The following is a 20,839-nucleotide window of genomic DNA, read 5'->3' as shown; positions in this document are numbered from 1 at the left end:
ACACATCACCTGGGAAGACAGGCAAACTAATGCCAGGGTACTGGAAGAAGCGAAGATCACCCGTGTTGAAGCAATGATTCTTCAACATCAACTTCGTTGGACTGGTCATGTTGTGCGGATGCCTGATGATCGTCTTCCAAAGCAACTGCTCTATTCCGAACTTAAAAATGGAAAGCGTAATGCTGGTGGTCAACAAAAGAGGTTCAAAGACTCTCTCAAGGCAAATCTTTAAAAATGTAGTATAAACACCGACAACTGGGAAACACTGGCCTGCGAGCGCTCCAGTTGGAGAACAGCCTTGACCAAAGGTGTCCTGGGCTTTGAAGACACTCGAACTCAGGACACGAGGGAGAAACGTGCTAAGAGGAAGGAACGCTTGGCAAACCCTCGCCATGATCAACTCCTGCCCGGAAACCTATGTCCCCACTGTGGAAGGACGTGGGGATCCAGAATTGGCCTCCACAGTCGCTTACGGACTCACTACTAAAACCGTGTTTATGGAAGACAATCTTACTTGGCTATGAGGGATCGCCAGAGAGGAAGAAGAAGATAGGGGGTTGGGTTGTCATATGTGCTATTTTCCCCAACGCGTCTTCTTTTCCAGAATTAAAATTTCTGTCTGGGCATTTGACAAAACATCCAGGTTTTTTCATTCGGTGTTTTTATTTCCAGTAACCCAAGAAAAAAATCCTAGCGCATTTTACTCAGATCTAAGCAGGCCTGCAGCAGAGAATCGCGATCTACCAGGAATCTTTTTAATGTTGCGCTCCTTGCTTCCACAAGGGAGAAGGAAACATCAAGGGGAAAAAGCAGAACAATGCAGATTTAATTGGTTGGGTCAGAGAACAACGTTTTATTTGAACATCAAATATAAATTATTTTTTTATTTATTTAAATTTATTTAAATTTATTTAAATTGTGATCTGACAGATCTGAATCATCCCAGAATATTCCTGCATTTCTGTCCTTCATGGTCCTTTCCAACTCTACAGTTCTATCATTCCAATCTGGTTACTAATCTGTCTCTCCCCACTGCCAATTTCCCCAAAGCTGCATCTGAATTTGGTATTTATCTGTGACTTTGAACGGGTTGGGGGAGAGGAGTAAGGGGTCCGCAAAACCTCTCATCATGTCGAAGGCGTTGGGTAAATTGCTCTAGAGGAGAAAGATCAGCCTTTCCTGAAACAACAACAACAAAATGAATGAAATCGAATTAAAATATAAACACAGAAGAAGCAATTCAATTTTATATTCACCAGCAGCCAAGTCACTTCTTGGCAACATGGAATATGTAGGCTCCCTTTTAAAAAAAACATTTATCTATTGAATTGTTAAATTTCACACGTTTTCCCATAGACATTCCATTGACTTCCCATCCACCGTCCATGACGTTCTACGGTCGCAATCGGAATTATTCAACCTCCACTGAAAATCAGGTTGATTATCAAAATGTTCAGACTCTGAGCTCTTTGCAAGAAGCAATGTTGCTTTTCCAGTAGAATTTGGGGGAAGCTCTTGAAGCAGCCCTTGCGTTGAGCTACGGCTTCCGTGGCGCTGTGGGTTGGGTGGCGCTGTGGGTTAAATCACAGAGCCTAGGACTTGCCGATCAGAAGGTCGGCAGTTTGAATCCCCGCAATGACGGGGTGAGCTCCCGTTGCTCGGTCCCTGCTCCTGCCCACCTAGCAGTTCAAAAGCACATCAAAGTGCAAGTAGATAAATAGGTACCGCTCCAGCAGGAAGGTAAACGGCGTTTCTGTGCGCTGCTCTGGTTTGCCAGAAGCGGCTTAGTCCTGCTGGCCACATGACCCGGAAGCTGTACGCCGGCTCCCTCGGCCAATAAAGCGAGATGAGCCCTGCAACCCCAGAGTCGGCCACGACTGGACCTAATGGTCAGGGGTCCCTTTACCTTGAAGCATCCCTTGTGTTGAGCTATGACTTCCGTTTTTCAATTTGCTCCTTGCAAACAGCTCAAACCCTGCAAATTTCGATAAATAAACCTGATTCGCAATGGGGGGCGGAATAAATTTCGACTGCGTCAAGCCGGAGTGACGGATGCCAAATCTTTCTCTTGCGACAGGGTGATCGCCACCCTTTGGCGCAAGGGATCGCCCCAGGGGAACCCTCTCGGCTCTGAAAACTTACGAGAGGGTCAAGAATGAAAAAGATCGCCAGCCCCCACAATAAGTACCGGAACGGGGGGCACCTGCGGCCGGAGGACGACGGGCGCCCTTGAAGGCGACGGTGGAGGGAGGCGATTTCGGACTGGTAGCCGTGCCTGGGGAGATAAAAGGCGAAAAAGAGATGTCAGGAAGGGGGAGACGGACTGATGAGACCCCCCGACAGATTATCTATGCATCAAATTATCACCAATGTATGTGTGGGATGTGATCCATGAGAGGCAGTCAAGTACAACATTCCTTGTACTGCTAAAGAAGGGAATGTTTGGTCCAGCCGGTCGAAACTCCCTGTTCCTCCTGGCTGGAATATCCTTCCTTTTGCATGTGACAGAAGATGGGCGTGACCTCACCTGCCCAGGTAACAAAAGGACGAGTCACATAGCACACCTCTCTCTCTTTGACTCCCTTCTTCATTTGACCAGCTTCTAGCTAGGACTGCTCTGCTAGCTCTCAGAATCACTGGGATTACCCCCTCCCCCATATGGGGCAGATCCACATGTACATATTTGTAACCAAGTCTGCCTTCAGGGATCCAACTGTGAACTGATGTGAGTAAACGTCCTTTATTGACTTTGAACAAGATTGTGGCATCTTTATTCTTTTAAGAGGGATTCAAGGGAACTTAGCAGGAACGTACAATTGAATCTGAAGACGGACCGAATTGTATAATCGTGAGAGGCTCACACGAGCCTGCGACCAGCCATCTGCTGTGCATGTAAAAGGGGAATGTATCCCCCCATATGGGGTAGATCCACATGTATATACTTTGTAACTAAGTCTGCCTTCAGGGATCCATCTGTGAACTGAACGTGTGAGTAAACCTCTGACTGAATTGTATAATAGTGAGAGGCTCACACGAGCCTGCGACAAGCTATCTGCTGTGCGTGTAAAAGGGGAATATAAACTCTGCTAAGTAAAGGAACTTGCTAGCGCAAGTTTAGGAAGGATATGAATAAACAATATATCCTCTCCTGCCACCCTGAACGTTCCCACAAGATAAATATATTTAGAAAGATTTGAGGAGCTACTGTATGGGACGTGATCCATGAGAGGCAGTCAAGTACAACATTCCTTGTTTTGCTAGAGAAGACACATGAGGGAATGTTTGGTCCAGCCGGTCGAAACTTCCTGTTCCTCCCGCCTGGAGCATCCTTCCTTTTGCATGTGACAGATGGGCGTGACCTCACCTGTCCAGGTAACAAAAGGAAGAGTCACGCAGCACAACTCTCCCCTTTTGACTTCCTTCTTCGTTTGACCAGCTTTTAGCTAGGACTGCTCTGCTAAATCAGGGGCAGTGCAACGCCGGAAATTGCTTCTGCGCATGCCCAGATGCCCAAAACCGCGCCTGCGATTTTTGGCGTCTGGGCATGTGCAGAAGCAATTTCCGGAGCCACAGAAGAGAGTCCCCACCCCGCGCCGGTTTAGCGCAGTGCATGGGGACTGGCCGAGCTGCCAGCTAGGTTCGGGGGCAGCTTATGGGCCAGTTAAGCGCCCCTCACAGGCTGCTTCCGGCCCATGGGCCCTAGGTTGCTGACCTCTGTGTTAGAGTCTGTGATTTGTTTCTCTGCAACAGTCGAAAGCGCCAGGGAGACTCGACTCACACGCTTTCCTGCAGCGCCGCCTGCCGTGCCTCGCAGTGCTCCCTCTCCGCCTCGGCCGCGGCCTTTTCTCCCGCCGCTGCCTCCAGCCGCTCTTCCAAGCCGGCCGCCTGCTGCCGCCACCGGGACATCTCCGCTGCGAGCGGGAAGAGCCGAGAGACGGGCTTGAGAACAGCACAACGCAGGGAAAGCTTTCCAGGCTTCCTCCAAACCCACCCCTTCTCCAACAAGGTAAGGGGAAAGTATTATCATCATCATCATCATCATCATCATCATCTTATTAGCTTCTCTGGGCTAGATCTACACAGTTATAAAAAAAACGCTATGGAAAAAAACCCGTTATAAAAGCTCACAGTGGAAATTACCATTGACTTCCTATTTCCGCCATTATTATTATTATTATTATTATTATTATTATTATTATTATTATTATTAACTTCTCCGGTGAAAGAGTTCCAGGCTGGATCTACACAGCTATAAAAAACCCTACAGGAAGAAAACCGCTATAAAAGCTCACAATGGAAATTACCATTGATTTTCAATTTCGGCCATTATTATTATTATTATTATTATTATTATTATTATTATTATTAGCTTCTCCAGGGAGAGAGTTCCAGGCTGGATCTACACAGATATAAAAAAACGCTATGGAAAAAAACCCCGTTACAAAAGCTCACAGTGGAAATTACCATTGACTTCTGATTTCGACTCTACGTCGCCCTCTGGTGTCACATTCATATGACGCCTTTATAACGTTCTAAACCAACTAATGTGGCAGAATCTGGGAGGAAGCCAACACGGAGAAGGCCTTGCCATGGGTCGCCACCAAGGGTGCCTTTGAGGGGGGCAGGGTTGAGGGAAGGGAGGCCCACGGATACCTTGGAGCCCAGGCAAGTTTGTAGGAGGAGAAACCCACCCAGAGGGACGGGGTATAAATAATAAATTATTAGTAGTAGTATTATTAACATCTTTTTCAATTCATTATATATCGTTTCCCAGTAAGCTTTGCCCTTACTACAAGACCTATAAAGAAATCATTGCAAATGAGTTTTCAATGGCTGTCCCCTTGTAACATCTGCAACTTGGATGGGCGGGGTACAAGTAGTAAATCATCATTATTGCAATTATTATTGTTATTACCCAGCAGGGCGCTGTTTCGACCGTCCATCTCCACCCCTTCAGCCTGGAGGGTGAAGATCTCGCCGTGGAGCGCTGTCAGGTTGGCATCCAAAAGGGTCTGCAAGAGAGATGGAGTGAGGCAGCTTCTCTTAAGATGTGGGTCCTGGGCTTGTAGCCCTGCCCCTTCTCTAGACCATGCCCACACAGCGCCCTCCCACCCGTGGCCACGCCCCACCTTTGAAGAAACAGGCAAGAGGGAGGGTCTGCCGTCGCCAGTGCTGGATTTACACATAAGCTAAATAAGCTCTAGCTTAGGGCCCCACCCTCTTGGAGCCACCCAAAAAATTAGGTAAAGGTAAAGGGACCCCTGGGAATGCGGGTGGCGCTGTGGGTTAAACCACAGAGCCTAGGACTTGCCGATCAGAAGGTCGGCGGTTCGAATCCCCGCAACGGAGTGAGCTCCCGTTGCTCGGTTCCTGCTCCTGCCAACCTAGCAGTTCAAAAGCACCTCAAAGTGCAAGTAGATAAGTAGGTACCGCTCCGGCGGGAAGGTAAATGGCGTTTCCATGTGCTGCTCTGGTTCGCCAGAAGCGGCTTAGTCCTGCTGGCCACGTGACCCGGAAGCTGTACGCCAGCTCTGTCGGCCAGTAAAGTGAGATGAGCGCCGCAACCCCAGAGTCTTCCGTGGCTGGACCTAATGCTCAGGGGTCCCTTTACCTTTACCCAAAAGTTGCTCATCTTTTCTTGGGATTGGTCCCACCAAAGTTGTTGACAACTCTGGAGAACCTGATGGTAAGGTAAAGGTAAAGGTACCTATTGATCTACTTGCACTGGTGTGCTTTCAAACTGCTAGGTTGGCAGGAGCAGGGACCGAGCAACGGGAGCTCACCCCGTCGCGGGGATTCGAACCACCGACCTTCTGATTGACAAGCCCTGGGCTCTGAGGTTTAACTCACAGCGCCACCTGAAGGAAAAACTGAATGTAAACCACAAATGCTTTCAACAATGGCAAAGGAAAGCTGTAAATTCACCCTTTGGGCAGGGGGATGGACTGGATGAAATGTGAGGTCCCTTCCAATTCTGCCATTCTGTGAAAGAGGCTCTGTCTGTCGTGATGAGCTCCTGAGTAGGACACGACTGACGGTTTGCCGATGCCCAAGGGAGCACGGGAAAGCCAGCACAAAACTAAAAACGGACAAAATCTGGACGCTTCTGCAAAACCTCAAGAAATGGGGACAACTGCAGGCAGAGGAAATGGACTCGGGCCCCACAAAAACCTCCCCAAGCCCCCTTTTCCTGCCCAACCACCTCCACCAGCTAAAAAGGAAATTGCTGGAAGGAGAACAATGGAGGTGAGCGATTCGTTTTCCAGAGTTGGGCTTTTCCCAGGAAACGGCTGCTATTGTGTCTGTTTATATTTCTCCAGGAGGACGGCAAAGGCTCTCAAGGTCCCTCAATCTTGGCCTTCTTCCAGCCGGGCCAGTGACTATGTGGTAGGAAGTGTTTTTTTTGAGAAGCTGGGGCTAAGTGGCCCTGCAGAGCGTACCTGGAGGCGTATAAAAATTATACGTCTGCCCGAAAAAAGAGCCTTGGATAGGCGTGGCGGACACTCAGAATAAGCTGTCTCTGCACTGGACTGTCTCAAAATAGAGTTTCCAAAAAAAGGGTTTAGGGTTCTCTAGGCCAGGGGTAGACAGCTGGAGCCCAGATCCGTGCAGAGCCAGCACATAACGTCCAACGTTTCTCCCCTGAAAATAGGGACGTCCTACTCCATCCCCTCCAACGTTTCTCCCCTGAAAATAGGGACGTCCTGTTCCATCCCCTCCAACGTTTCTCCCCTGAAAATAGGGACGTCCTGTTCCATCCCCTCCAACGTTTCTCCCCTGAAAATAGGGACGTCCTACTCCATCCCCTCCAACGTTTCTCCCCTGAAAATAGGGACGTCCTGTTCCATCCCCTCCAACGTTTCTCCCCTGAAAATAGGGACGTCCTGTTCCATCCCCTCCAACGTTTCTCCCCTGAAAAAAGGGACGTCCTTTTCCATCCCCTCCAACGTTTCTCCTCTGAAAATAGGGACGTCCTATTCCACCCCCTCCAACGTTTCTCCCCTGAAAAGAGGGACGTCCTATTCCATCCCCTACAACGTTTCCCCCCTGAAAATAGGGACGTGCTCTTCCATCCCCTCCAACGTTTCCCCCCTGAAAATAGGGACGTCCTCTTCCATCCCCTCCAACGTTTCTCCTCTGAAAATAGGGACGTCCTATTCCATCCCCTCCAACGTTTCTCCCCTGAAAATAGGGACGTCCTATTCCATCCCCTCCAACGTTTCTCCCCTGGAAATAGGGACGTCCTATTCCATCCCCTCCAACGTTTCTCCCTTGAAAATAGGGACGTCCTCTTCCATCCCCTCCAACGTTTCCCCCCTGAAAATAGGGACGTCCTATTCCATCCCCTCCAACGTTTCTCCCCTGAAAATAGCTAAAGGGACCCCTGACCGTTAGGTCCAGTCGTGGCCGACTCTGGGGTTGTGGCGCTCATCTCGCTTTACTGGCCGAGGGAGCCAGCGTTCAGCTTCCGGGTCATGCGGCCAGCAGGACTAAGCCGCTTCTGGCGAACCAGAGCAGCGCACAGAAATGCCGTTTACCTTCCCGCCGGAGCTGTACCTATTTATCTACTTGCACTTTGACGTGCTTTTGAACTGCTAGGTTGGCAGGAGCAGGGACTGAGCAACGGGAGCTCACCCCGTCATTGCGGGGATTCGAACCATCGACCTTCTGATCAGCAGGTCCTAGGCTCCGTGGTTTAACCCACAGCGCCACCCGCGTCCCATTCCCTGAAAATAGGGATGTCCTATTCCATCCCCTCCACCGTTTCTCCCGTGAAAACAGGGACTACAACGTTCCCCGCCCACCCGAGCCCAAAATACCACGTTCTTCAAGCAGTCCATGAAGGTGGTGTTCAGCCTCTTCCTGCTCTCCTTGGCTTGGCCAAGCTGCTTCTGCAAGTCCTTCTCTCGCTGGGCCAGCTTTTCGAGCTGCTCCTCGCGCCCGGCCCGTTCCCGTTCCAGCTCGGCCACTTTGTCCCCCAGAGCCGCTGTCTCATTCGCCACCTGCTCCCGGCACCTCCTGAGATGGTGAGCCGCTTCCGAGTGCCACGCCATGACGGCCACGGATACAGTCACAGCAGCCAGCACCAGGAGGAGCACCGCACACAATCCCAGGACCTTCAGCGTGGCCTTGACGGCTGAGGGATCCATTCTTCTCCAGAGTCTGTGTCGCCGGCCGCACTCCTCTCGCTATAATCTCCCTGCGTGGGTTTCCTTACGATCACACAAACCCTTCATCTTTGGCTCACCGCAGGCCACAGGGGAGAAAACCACAAGGGAGTTATTTGTGGCCTTTTTTTCCGCCAGGAGTTGATGGGTTCAGCTCTGAGCCCTGAAATTATATCCAGCCCTGGAAATGAAAATCACCAAGTAATTCGACCTCTGCTAAGTGCTAGGGCTGGGCCGGTATCGGGTTTTCAACACCGGGATGTATCAGCAGCTAAATATCATGATATACCGATATCAGAACCTCCCAGTGTCCCTATTTTCCAGGGATTGACAGAAGCCGTCCCGGTTTCTGGTTTGATCGCAGAATGTCCAACTTTTCCTTAGGAATGTCCCTCTTTTCATCAGAGAAATGTTGGAGGGGATGGAAGAGGACGTCCCTCTTTTCAGGGGAGAAACGTTGGAGGGGATGGAATAGGACGTCCCTATTTTCAGGGGAGAAACGTTGGAGGGGATGGAATAGGACGTCTCTATTTTCAGGGGAGAAACGTTGGAGGGGATGGAATAGGACGTCCCTAATTTCAGGGGAGAAACGTTGGAGGGGATGGAATAGGACGTCCCTATTTTCAGGGGAGAAACGTTGGAGGGGGTGGAATAGGACGTCCCTATTTTCAGGGGAGAAACGTTGGAAGGGATGGAATAGGACGTCCCTCTTTTCAGGGGAGAAACGTTGGAGGGGATGGAATAGGACGTCCCTATTTTCAGGGGAGAAACGTTGGAGGGGATGGAATAGGACGTCCCTCTTTTCAGGGGAGAAACGTTGGAGGGGATGGAATAGGACGTCTCTATTTTCAGGGGAGAAACGTTGGAGGGGATGGAATAGGACGTCTCTATTTTCAGGGGAGAAACGTTGGAGGGGATGGAATAGGACGTCCCTATTTTCAGGGGAGAAACGTTGGAGGGGATGGAATAGGACGTCCCTAATTTCAGGGGAGAAACGTTGGAGGGGATGGAATAGGACGTCCCTAATTTCAGGGGAGAAAAGTTGGAGGGGATGGAATAGGACGTCTCTATTTTCAGGGGAGAAACGTTGGAGGGGATAGAATAGGACGTCTCTATTTTCAGGGGAGAAACGTTGGAGGGGATGGAATAGGACGTCCCTAATTTCAGGGGAGAAACGTTGGAGGGGATGGAATAGGACGTCCCTATTTTCAGGGGAGAAACGTTGGAGGGGATGGAATAGGACGTCCCTAATTTCAGGGGAGAAACGTTGGAGGGGATGAAATAGGACGTCCCTATTTTCAGGGGAGAAACGTTGGAGGGGATGGAATAGGACGTCCCTATTTTCAGGGGAGAAACGTTGGAGGGGATGGAATAGGACGTCTCTATTTTCAGGGGAGAAACGTTGGAGGGGATGGAATAGGACGTCCCTAATTTCAGGGGAGAAACGTTGGAGGGGATGGAATAGGACGTCCCTATTTTCAGGGGAGAAACGTTGGAGGGGATGGAATAGGACGTCCCTATTTTCAGGGGAGAAACGTTGGAGGGGATGGAATAGGACGTCCCTATTTTCAGGGGAGAAAAGTTGGAGGGGATGGAATAGGACGTCTCTATTTTCAGGGGAGAAACGTTGGAGGGGATGGAATAGGACGTCTCTATTTTCAGGGGAGAAACGTTGGAGGGGATGGAAGAGGACGTCCCTATTTTCAGGGGAGAAACGTTGGAGGGGATGGAAGAGGACGTCCCTCTTTTCAGGGGAGAAACGTTGGAGGGGATGGAATAGGCTGTCCCTATTTTCAGGGGAGAAACGTTGGAGGGGACGGAATAGGACGTCCCTATTTTCAGGGGAGAAACGTTGGAGGGGATGCAATAGGACGTCCCTATTTTCATGGGAGAAATGTTGGAGGGGATGGAATAGGACGTCCCTCTTTTCAGGGGAGAAACGTTGGAGGGGATGCAATAGGACGTCCCTATTTTCATCCAAGAATCCCCAGTGTGTCAGCTAATAATAATAATAATAATAATAATAATAATAATAATAATAATTTGAATGAGGCAAGACCAGGAAGGCTGCTATTCCGTAGCCCTGCCTCCTGGTCTCCCCCCTCCTGCTCTTCCTCTTCCTTTCAGATTTGCTCAGCGAGTATCAGAATCTCTTCCAAATTCAGCCGGATACGCAGCCCCTCTCCGGAGAATGACCTGTTTATCCGTGCGCAACTTTGGGAACGGGTGAGCTCTTTCCCCCGGCCTTTTGGGTGCCCTCCGTTCCAACTCCCTGAGGGGCTCGGAGAAGCGGGTGGGGAAGCCGCTTTTTGGGTTTTGGGGTTCCCGCACCCCTTGGCACCCACTCCAAACCATGGAAGAGAAGGAAAGCTCTCCCAGTCTCCGCTGGGGGAAGCGCAAACTCTGGGTCGCCGTGGCGGCGTTGGAGTTCGCCGCCATCCTCATCTTGGGGGCCGGGCTGGCGCATTTTGCTGCGCACCACGAAAGGGCCACGGAGGCAGGGAACTGGGGAGAGGGCAGCAACGCCACCAGCAGCCTGGCCTCCCTGGGAACAGTGAACCGGACCCTGCAAGCCGCCGCAAAGCGCTGGGAGTCGTGCCAGAACCTCACGGTAAGCCGCAAATAAAATCGCAGGAGGGATGCGAAAAAAGGGAGAAAGGGACTCGGAAGGAAATGTAACGGATAAGTTTGTAAACAGGTTGGAATTGGATACGCGGTCGCAAGAAGATGCAAAAGAAGGGAGGGCAGGGCAGAATGAAGCCAAAGGAAACGTCCATTTGTTTTGCGTAAAGTCTGTGTTGCTAAAATATCTGCGAGACGGGAAAATATAGGCGGTTGCAATCGGAACTATCCAAACCCCACCTTGCAAATCTGGCTGGTTCTCAAAGTTTGAAAGGTTCCGGGTGTTTGCAAGGAGCAAATGTAAGGAATAATAATAATAATAATAATAATAATAATAATAATAATAATAATAATAATAATAATAATAATAATATCTGAAGAAGTGTGCATGCACACAAAAGCTCATACCAGCAACTAACTTAGTTGGTCCCTAAGGTGCTACTGGAAGGAATTTTTTTTAATTTTTAATTTTTATTTCATTAATTTTATTTTGTTTTGTTTTGACTACGGCAGACCAACACGACTACCTACCTGTAATAATAACAAACAACCCCAGAGTCGCCTTTGACTGGACTTAACCATCCAGGGGTCCTGTGCCTTTACCTATCACAATGCCAAATTGTAATACAATTACTAATACCAATCAATCAATCAGATAATAATAATAATAATAATAATAATCATCATCATCATCATCATCATCATCATTCTGTCCCCAGCCACTCTGGGCGGCTTCCGACCGAATATTAAAAACACAATACAACATTAAACTTTAAAAACACCCCTAAACAGAGCTACCTTCAGTTCTTCTTCTTCATTTTTGTAATTTTACTGGTGTTAGCCGCCATGAGCGTTTGTCTTCTGAAATGTTCGGAAACCAAGGCGCGGCTTCTGATTGGCGCAGGCGCCCTGGAAACAATAGCCGGCAGCCACGTCATACGATCAGCTTCCGGAAAACATTAGGAAACCGGAACACTCCCTTCTGGGTTTTTGGAGTTTGAGAACCAAGGCGTATGAGAACCAAAGCGTTTGAGAACCAAGGCATTTGAGAACCAAGGCGTTTGAGAACCAAGGCACCGCTGTATAGGGTTGGGGGACAGTGTTAACCTCGGTTGTCAATGCACATTCAGGGGTGAGCCAATATGTCAAAATCATCGATCGATGCCCTCTTCTTCAACAACAAAATGTGTTTCCACACAAATGTGCAGAGCTTTGTGGCTGCGATCCCAGTTTCGCTTTCCCAGGAGTAAGCCCTCCGGAACCAAAGCATCCCTGGCTAACCAAGCGCAGGATTGTGGCCTTTGGAAGATAAAACCAGAGTGCTGTGCCTTTGCTTCCGCCACAAAAGTCTTCGAGATTTTTGTCTTTGAGAAGAAGCACTAACCAAATTTTCCCTCTTCCCCTCCCTGTCTTTTATCCTTTCGCTAATTCTTCATTGTCATCGTTCTTTGCTGTTATTTAATTTGACTGTTTACCATTCCAATGGATCGCTGAATATTGCCTTATTCAATATAAGCTGTTTCTTTTAAAACTATTGTGGCTTTCTCGTCTTAGATCATTAAGGCGTGGGCGATCTTTGGGTATTGATTTCTTTTTTGGGGGGAGGGTGCAGATATAAGTGGGACTCAAAAGCGCCTAACTTTATTTATTTCTCTTACGCATACCCCACTTTCTTTTTAAAACAAAGTACAGTAATAATAATAACAATTTTTATTTATACCCCGTCCTCCCCAGCCAAGGCCGGGCTCAGGGCGACTAACAAGCAATAATAAAAACAAGTAATACAGAACGGTTTGCAGAAAAACCAAAACGAGAAAGGATAAAGATAAAATCCAGTATAAAACAAACAACCCACAGCAATTTAAAGCATCAGCGGAAAACATAAAACCTGAATCCTGAAAATGTTTACTTAAATAAACCGGTCTTAATTATTTATTTTTAAAAGACGTTTGCAGTAAAGGGACGAGGCTGATTCTTCTCCTGGTTCCCACCGATTTTATCTCTCATTTGCTATTGATTTTCTTGTGCCTTGTAATTAAAAGTGAAAGGAAATCCTTTTTTTCTCTCCTTGTTGATGTCTCGCCTCGGGGCAGAGAGCTCTAGAAGCCAACGCCTCCAGCCTGAGCTCTGAAATGACCCAGATCAAGACCCGCTTGGGCCTGAAGGAACTGGAAATTAAAGGCCTGGAAGGTGAGATTCTGGGATGTTCAAAAGCTTTGGGAAGATCCTAGGTGGAGGTGGTTTGGGGCTGGAGGGGGGCGAGGAGCGGAGCGCAGAACTGGGATCTCAGGCTCAGTGGCCCCACAAACCTCTCCACATGGCCCTCGGGGGACTCTCCCCAGGCCACACCCCTTTCTTAAGCCACACCCCTCACCTGCTCTACCCGGCAACGTCCCCAAGTGCTATATCTATCTATCTATCTATCTATCTATCTATCTATCATCTATCATCTATCTCTATCTATTTTAACCCACAGTGCCACCCGCATCCCTACACCAATAAAATATTTGAAGGTTACCGTATTTTTTGCACCATAGGATGCACCGGACAATAGGACGCACTTTGTTTTAGAGGGGGGAGAACAAGAAAAAAAATTATCCCCCTCTCTGCCCAGCGCCCCTTCAGTGAAGCACAGAGAGGGGGAGAACTTTCCCCCTCTTGTTTTCCCGCTCTAAAACAAGGTGCCGTTTAAGGTGCGTTCAGGCGGCTACCTTGGAAGCCTGGAGAGCGAGAGGGGTCGGTGCGCACTGACCCCTCTCGCTCTCCAGGCTTCAGGTTCCTTTCGACCTGCTCTTTGGGGCTGGTGGGGGGAAGCCCACCACCAGCCCCAAAGAGCAGGTCAGAGAGCAGCAGAAAGGCACAGCAGAGAGGCTCCTGCCATAGCCGCGCGTCACCTCTCCAGCCGGGAGAGGGTCATGGGGCTATGGCGTCTTCGCTCCATAGGACGCACATACATTTCTCTTTCATTTTTGAAGGGGAAAAAGTGCATCCTATAGAGCGAAAAATACGGTATTTGAAAGTTGATGGGCATCGCCATTCAAACGGCCTTTGTGTTTTGGGGGAATGAAAACCGCCCTCTTTTCCCCGTTTCCCAGACGAGGTCACGCTCCTGAAAAACTGGACACAGATGCTTCAAGGTGTAACGTAAGTGAGACCCACGTCCGACTTAGGAGGAAGGGGCTGTTGGGGGTGGGTTGGTGAGCAATGCGGCGCCTGGTTCTGTTCCGGTGAGGTTAGGGCCAGTTTCCCCATTTTCCAGGGACAGCGCTGGAATGACAGAAGCCGTCCCGGTTTCTGATTTGATCCTGAAATGTCCTGCTTTTATTTAGGACGTCCCTCTTTTCAGGGGAGAAACGTTGGAGGGGATGGAATAAGATGTCCCTATTTTCAGGGGAGAAACATTGGAGGGGATGGAATAGGACGCCCCTATTTTCAGGGGAGAAACGTTGGAGGGGATGGAATAGGACGTCCCTATTTTCAGGGGAGAAACGTTGGAGGGGATGGAATAGGACGTCCCTATTTTCAGGGGAGAAACGTTGGAGGGGATGGAATAGGACGTCCCTATTTTCAGGGGAGAAACGTTGGAGGGGATGGAATAGGACGTCCCTATTTTCAGGGGAGAATCAATCAATCAATCAATCAATCAATCAATCAGTAGCTGAACTGGGTTCCACACAGTCACAAAAACAAATGAACCGAAAAGGCCTCAAAAACAAAAAATGCAAAACAAAGAGCAAAGACGAAAGCGCCAAACTTGATCCGTTTCGGAAGTCCGTTTGACTTCCAAAATGTTCGAAAAGCAAGGCACGGGTTCTGATTGGTGCATAAGCAATAGCCAACAGCCACGTTGGATGTTCGGCTTCCGAAAAATGTTTGCAAACCGGAACACACTTACTTCCAGGTTTTCGGTGTTTGGAAACCAAGGCATTTGAGTACCAAGGCGTTTGAAAACCAAGGTACCACTGTACTAGCGAACCATAGGTTAGACGGACTCCTTGTGAGAGAACCGGGCACGTATTGTGCGACACAGACGATGCACTGAATTTGACACACCGCTTTCTGCCTTTCTCCATCACAGCAAATACCAGGAAGAAATCATCGCCCATCTTCAGCAGCAGCAAAGGAGGCTTCCAGCCAGCAGTGGAATCGCTCTTTCTGGTGACCTGACGTCTCTGGGGCTCACAATGGCCGTGGTACTCCTGGTTTGAGGAGCCAGAGAGGCAGAGATGACCACTGTCGTTCAAATCGACAGACCGCCAACGTATTAAGTTCTAGCCTGAAAATGATGCACAGATGGTATTTAACATCAGCTGTTGTTTAGTCATGGCCGCCTCTTCGTGACCCCCTGGACCAGAGCACGCCAGGCCCTCCTGTCTTCCACTGCCTCCCGCAGTTTGGTGAAACTCATGTTGGTCTCTTCGAGAATACTGTCCCACCATCTCATCCTCCGTCATCCCCTTCTGCTTGCGCCCTCCATCTTTCCCAACATCAGGGTCTTTTCCAGGGAGTCTTCTCTTCTCATGAGGTGGCCAAAGTCTTGGAGCCTCAGCTTCAGGATCTGTCCTTCCAGTGAGCACTCAGGGCTGATTTCCTTCAGAATGGAGAGGTTGGATCTTCTTGCAGTCCATGGGACTCTCAAGAGTCTCCTCCAACACCAGAATTCAAAAGCATCCATTCTTCGGCGATCAGCCTTCTTGGTGGTCCAGCTCTCGCTTCCATACATCACTACTGGGGAAACCAGAGCTTGAACTATACGGACCTTTGTCGGCAAGGTGATATCTCTGCTTTTTAAGATGCTGTCTAGCTAAGCTTGCTAAAATGTACAAGACAAGAACCAATGAGTGTTGGAAATGTAAAGAAAGGGAAGGTTTATTCTACCACACCTGGTGGCCTTGTAAAGAGGTGAAGGCTTTCTGGGAAATGATATATGACGAGTTAAAGGGTTTTTTTGGGGGGGAGGGGTCTGGATCATGCTTCTTTCCCCAAAGAAGTCGCTTTTTACGCTTCAAATGTTCATATCTGCCATAGCAACTTCACTGGCATAGGCGGGCAACACAGACTAGGAAGAGGAAGAAAAACACAACACCCATCAACCAGGGGCTCTTGGTTATGTCAAAGTCAACATTCTGCTGCTGGTAATTCTGCCGTTCCTCTTGCATCTGGTTTCGAACCCTGGAAAGACAAAGCGGTTGGGGAAATATTGGGTCAATTGGGCTACCTCCGGGGCGATGCAGTCCCAAATCAAATCAAAAACCTTTACTGGCATCACAGTATAAAATATTTCAAGTCACTGGGATCATTAAAATGACAAGGGTGAAGCTATCAAGGGATATAAGGACACACTATGGCCGCGTGTAAGAAGATCCAACCTCTCCATTCTGAAGGAAATCAGCCCTGAGTGCTCACTGGAAGGTCAGATCCTGAAGCCGAGGCTCAAAACTTTGGCCACCTCATGAGAAGAGAAGACTCCCTGGAAAAGACCCTGATGTTGGGAAAGATGGAGGGCGCAAGGAGAAGGGGACGACAGAGGACGAGATGGTGGGACAGTGTTCTCGAAGCTACCAGCATGGGTTTGACCAAACTGCGGGAGGCAGTGGAAGACAGGAGGGCCTGGTGTGCTCTGGTCCAGGGGGTCACGAAGAGGTGGACACCACTAAACGACTCAACAACAACAACATGGTTGTGTGCATTTGCTATGCCCTGACTATTTTCTGAAAGGATCACCCTTTTGGGTATAATTGTGGCTAGAAAAGAAGCTACTAAGGCAGTGATATCTTTGCCCCGGTCTGCAAGTAGAATCCTCTTTTGGCTTCTTCTCGGAGTTATGGGCCGGAGGTCTGACATTTTGCTCAGCATCAGTTGGCGAGGTCTGCTGTGCAAAGGGAAATCTAAGAGAATGTGGTCCATTGAATCGGGTCCTCCTTATAGGACACAATATACAATTTGAGGACTGGGGAAAGCTGTGGAAGGTAGATTTGAAATTTACTGACTGTTCTCTGCTGAAAGAAAACTATATGAAAACGATGTATAGATGGTATAATAAATAAGTATCAATTTCTGTTATTGGTTGGTTGGTTGGTTGATAGATAATTTCCCAATAATCTTTGGCTTGTTTCCATGGCCACCACATGTGCATTAAAGTTCCCTCTGCCCCTTGACACAATTCCTGCATAATTTGGATCCTTTTTAAATACATTTTAACAAGCTTGCGAGGCATCAAGTACAGTGGCACCTTGGTTGCCAAACTTAATCCGTTCCGGAAGTCCGTTCCAAAACCAAAGCGTTCCAAAACCGAGGCGCGCTTTCCCATAGACGGTCATGCAAAACGGATTAATCCGCTCCAGACTTTTAAAAACAACCCCCGAAACAGCAATTTAACATGGATTTTTACTATCTAACGAGACCACCGATCCATAAAATGAAAGCAATAAGCAATGTACTGCAGTCACACAATCAATCTGTCAGTTCCACACGAAAACAGAATGAAAAAGAACCGCAAAAACAAGGGTTTGGGGATGCTGGATTCAGTGCTGGATTGGGCCCCCCCCAATTAAAGGGGAAAAAACCTGGGTGTCCATTTCCAAAATATAAGCTAAAAAACATATAAAATAGAACCCTCATGTAGCAGCAGTATTTTGTGTTGTGTAGGCTCCTGTGATGTCAGTCATGGGCCCCGCCTGCTCCCTAAAATATCCCTGGTTTGCTCCTTTCTATATATAGGGTGCCGACATTCTGGTTGCACAGCGACATGGGCAAATGGCTTGAGATACCTATTAAGTCCATAAATTACCATATAGCATATATTCAACACAAAAAAACCAGTTACAGATAGGTAGCCGTGTTGGTCTGCCATAGTCAAAATAAAAAAATTCCTTCCAGTAGCACCTTGAAGACCAACTAAGTTAGTTCTTGGTATGAGCTTTCGTGTGCATGCACACTTCTTCAGATACATCTGAAGAAGTGTGCATGCACACAAAAGCTCATACCAAGAAGTGTGCATGCATCTGTATCTGAAGAAGTGTGCATGCACACAAAAGCTCATACCAAGAACTAACTTAGTTGGTCTTTAAGGTGCTACTGGAAGGAATTTTTTTATTTTGACAAAAAAACCAGCGACAATTTGTTGTTGACAAAGGACAGCTGGACATAGAAAGGGCCCCATTACCTTCAGGAGCCGAGGGCCACATCAAACCTAAATCCGGCCCTGGGGGGATTGTACGGAACTTCGACCCACCCAGCAGGAAATGCAAAAACAAATATGAACTCACCCTAGACGCTCTTACCATTGCTGGTTATTCCTCCAGCTCTCCAACTCTCTTTCTCGACTGGACAGCTGCTGCACAAGGCCGTCAATTTTCCCTTTGAAAAAGAAAGCAAACGTCTTTCAGATTTCCCACCTATTCCACCTCGACAGATGACTTTTGGAAATCTCCCTTTCTCCCCGCATGGCCTCTCTCTCTCTCTCTCTCTCTCTCTCTCTCTCTCTCTCTCCCCCTTCCTTCCTTCCTTCCTTCCTTCCTTCCTTCCTTCCTTCCTCCCTTCCTCCCTTCCTCCCTTCCTCCCTCCCCTCTTCTCTCTTTTCTCTCTCCCTCCCTCTCTCTTCCCTTCCCTTCCCTTCCCTTCCCTTCCCTTCCCTTCCCTTCCCTTCTCTTCCTTCTTTCTTTCTTTCTTTCTTTCTTTCTTTCTTTCTTTCTTTCTTTCTTTCTTTCCCTCCTCCCACGACGCCATCTCTGCTGGTTTCTCACCTCGGAGCTTCTGGTTCTCCTGCTGTAGATTGTTCCTTTCCTTCTCCAGAGACACGGTTTTTCCTTTCGTGCTGTCCTGTAGCAGGAGGAAAAAAAATACTTTGAAAATCGTGCCTGGAGGGGATTTCTGGTTCACGTCAACCATATAACCCAGTCCTGAAAGACCTACACTGGCTCTCAGGAGGTTTCTGAGCACAATTCAAAGTGTTGGTGCTGACCTTGAAAGCCCAAAACGGCCTCAAAGGCCCAGTAGAACTGAAGGAGCTGTCCATGGAGGCGCAGGGCAATTCTGTGTCCAGGACGGCTGTCTCCCAGCTCCATCTGGTACACAGGATGAGACTCTCCCTGCCCACAGACTGTCTGGCCAGAGTGGCACATGCTCTGGTTATCTCCCGCTTGGACTACTGCCATGCGCTCTCCGTGGGGCTGCCTTTGAAGGCGACCCGGAAACTACAACTAATCCAGAATGCGGCAGCCAGACTGGTGACTGGGAGCGGCCGCCGAGACCACATAACACCGGTCTTGAAAGACCTACATTGGCTCCCAGGACGTTTCTGAGCACAATTCAAAGTGTTGGGGCTGACCTTGAAAGCCCTAAATGGCCCAGTATCCCTGAAGGAGCGTCTCCACCCCCATCGCCCACCCCGGACACCGGGGTCCATCTCCCGAGGGCCTTCTGGCGGTTCCCTCCCTGCGAGAACCGAGGTTGCAGGGAACCAGGCAGAGGGCCTTCTCGGTGGTGGCGCCCGCCCTGTGGAATGCCCTCCCACCAGATGTAAAGGAGATAAACAACTACCTGACTTTTAGAAGACATCCGAAGGCAGCCCTGTTTAGGAAAGCTTTTAATGTTTGATGTTTTCTCATGTTTTTAATATTCTGTTGGGAGCTGCCCAGAGTAGCTGGGGAAGCCCAGCCGGATGGGCGGGGTATAAATAATAAAGGTAAAGGGACCCCTGACCATTAGGTTCAGTCGTGGACGACTCTGGGGTTGCGGCACTCATCTTGCTTTATTGGCCGAGGGAGCCGGCATCCAGCTTCCAGGTCGTGTGGCCAGCAGGACTAAGCCGCTTCTGGCGAACCAGAGCAACGCACGGAAACGCCGTTTACCTTCCCGCCGGAGCGGTACCTATTTATCTACTTGCACTGGCATGCTTTCAAACTGCTAGGTTGGCAGGAGCAGGGACCGAGCAACGGGAGCTCACCCCGTCATTGCGGGGATTCGAACCGCTGACCTTCTGATCGGCAAGCCCTAGGCTCTGTGGTTTAACCCACAGCACCACCTGCGTCCCAGATAAATAATAAATTATTGTTATTATTATTATTATTATAGGAGCCCCTTCCAGCTTCGAAGATCCCTTATTTTTACCAGTTGAGCTTGGCAGGACTTCCAGCGCTGTTGCGTCTCGCCCAGGCTCTGGTTGGCAGCCGCCAGCTGGGTCTGCAGATCATTGCTGTCCTTAATCGCTTTCTCCAAAGCCATCTTGGTCTTCCTGAGGGTCCGGTTTGTAGCGGCCAGTTGCCTGTCGCTCTCCATTCTCTCTTTCTCCATCTCCTTTTTCATGGCTCCCAGTTGTTCCTTCAGAGATTCCACCTCGGCCTGCAGTTGGGCTCGGTCGCATTCTGGCTCCAAAACTGCCCGCGGTTGATCCAAAAGGAACATAGTGATCCACAGAAGGCATTGGAGGACGATGACAGCTGCACACCAGAAATGGGTCTTGCTCCATGGATTGGTGAAAGAGAGCCACTTGATCTTCAGAGCTTCTAGGGATCTGCCCATGGTCCGCTGCAGTTCATCCATGGGGAAGAAAAGTTGGGAAACACCAGCTTTCGACTGGAGCTTTCGAAACACGAGCTTTCAAATCTCAAAGAGTGATTCCTCCTGGCTCCCTCCGGCAACAAGATTTGGGCCTCCCTCCGTTTCCGGGAATTTGTGAAATCCAGCAGCCGAGAGGAATCGAAACTGAACCAAGCCACTGCATTTATTTATTTATTTGGAAAGCACTGTTATAAGAAAAAACCCCGCTCCTTTCCCCCTTATCCAAGAGCCAGTATTGAGTCCTTATGAGTGTGTGTCATGTTTGTACAAACTTAATGGGTTTTTTTTCTTCCTGCAACACTTAATTCGTATTAAGTGTATTAGCGTATTAACCTATGGTCTGTGTGTGTGGTTTGGGAGCTGCACAGTCAGGGGAAAAACAATGCTGTCCAGGGTTGTAAAGACTGCGGAGAGAATAATTGGGCGCACTCTTCCCACCTTAGATCAAATCTACGCTTCCAGGTGCCATAAGAAAGCGGCAGAGATAG

General features: G+C 48.9%; 3 protein-coding genes across 6 annotated transcripts; 1 reads left to right on the top strand and 2 right to left on the bottom strand.

The window, feature by feature from the left end:
• Positions 1-885: 885 nt before the first annotated feature.
• On the bottom strand, positions 886-8,152 carry CCDC194 (coiled-coil domain containing 194). Of its 3 annotated transcripts, none has more exons than XM_082206740.1 (5): positions 7,821-8,152; positions 4,916-5,012; positions 3,779-3,911; positions 2,143-2,275; positions 886-1,179 (listed from the first exon to the last, which is right to left on the bottom strand). In XM_082206740.1, the coding sequence occupies exons 1-5, from the start codon at positions 8,148-8,150 to the stop codon at positions 1,156-1,158; spliced, it is 717 nt and encodes a 238-aa protein (XP_082062866.1). In that variant the 5' UTR covers positions 8,151-8,152; the 3' UTR covers positions 886-1,155. The 3 variants fall into 3 exon arrangements, with proteins under 3 accessions (XP_082062866.1, XP_082062867.1, XP_082062868.1); XM_082206741.1 differs by having other exon boundaries at positions 2,189-2,275; XM_082206742.1 differs by having other exon boundaries at positions 2,204-2,275.
• Positions 8,153-10,264: 2,112 nt separating this feature from the next.
• Positions 10,265-15,261, top strand: LOC309523005 (uncharacterized protein). Its single transcript, XM_082206790.1, has 4 exons — positions 10,265-10,779; positions 12,884-12,980; positions 13,886-13,934; positions 14,869-15,261. Exons 1-4 carry the CDS (start codon positions 10,522-10,524, stop codon positions 14,996-14,998), a joined length of 534 nt encoding a protein of 177 aa, XP_082062916.1. The 5' UTR covers positions 10,265-10,521; the 3' UTR covers positions 14,999-15,261.
• A 537-nt stretch (positions 15,262-15,798) lies between these two features.
• LOC309522966 (uncharacterized protein) lies at positions 15,799-20,453 on the bottom strand. Of its 2 annotated transcripts, none has more exons than XM_082206737.1 (4): positions 19,902-20,453; positions 18,536-18,611; positions 18,059-18,149; positions 15,799-15,962 (listed from the first exon to the last, which is right to left on the bottom strand). In XM_082206737.1, exons 1-3 carry the CDS (start codon positions 20,331-20,333, stop codon positions 18,070-18,072), a joined length of 588 nt encoding a protein of 195 aa, XP_082062863.1. In that variant the 5' UTR covers positions 20,334-20,453; the 3' UTR covers positions 15,799-15,962; positions 18,059-18,069. The 2 variants fall into 2 exon arrangements, with proteins under 2 accessions (XP_082062863.1, XP_082062862.1); XM_082206736.1 differs by having other exon boundaries at positions 18,074-18,149.
• Positions 20,454-20,839: the final 386 nt, after the last annotated feature.

The sequence above is a fragment of the Podarcis vaucheri genome (assembly GCF_965113315.1).
Source record: "Podarcis vaucheri genome assembly, chromosome: 18".
Classification (NCBI taxonomy): Eukaryota; Metazoa; Chordata; class Lepidosauria; order Squamata; family Lacertidae; genus Podarcis; species Podarcis vaucheri.
The sequence above is the reverse complement of the archived record's forward strand: the minus strand, read 5'-3'. Positions and strand labels throughout refer to the sequence as shown.

Bases quoted from the DNA above. Each gene is read 5' to 3' on its own strand.
- LOC309522966 (XM_082206736.1), bottom strand. From the start codon at position 20,333: ATGGATGAACTGCAGCGGACCATGGGCAGATCCCTAGAAGCTCTGAAG. The intron at 18,150-18,535 runs GTGAGAAACCAG...TCTTTTTCAAAG, and splicing joins GGAGAACCAGAAGCTCCGAG to GGAAAATTGACGGCCTTGTG. The intron at 15,963-18,073 runs GTAAGAGCGTCT...TTGTCTTTCCAG, and splicing joins TGGAGGAATAACCAGCAATG to GGTTCGAAACCAGATGCAAG.
- CCDC194 (XM_082206740.1), bottom strand. From the start codon at position 8,150: ATGGATCCCTCAGCCGTCAAGGCCACGCTGAAGGTCCTGGGATTGTGT. The intron at 5,013-7,820 runs GTATTTTGGGCT...TCTCTCTTGCAG, and splicing joins TGGACTGCTTGAAGAACGTG to ACCCTTTTGGATGCCAACCT. The intron at 1,180-2,142 runs GTAAGTTTTCAG...TTGTTGTTTCAG, and splicing joins TTTTCATTCTTGACCCTCTC to GAAAGGCTGATCTTTCTCCT.
- LOC309523005 (XM_082206790.1), top strand. From the start codon at position 10,522: ATGGAAGAGAAGGAAAGCTCTCCCAGTCTCCGCTGGGGGAAGCGCAAA. The intron at 10,780-12,883 runs GTAAGCCGCAAA...GCCTCGGGGCAG, and splicing joins AGTCGTGCCAGAACCTCACG to AGAGCTCTAGAAGCCAACGC. The intron at 12,981-13,885 runs GTGAGATTCTGG...CCCGTTTCCCAG, and splicing joins GGAAATTAAAGGCCTGGAAG to ACGAGGTCACGCTCCTGAAA.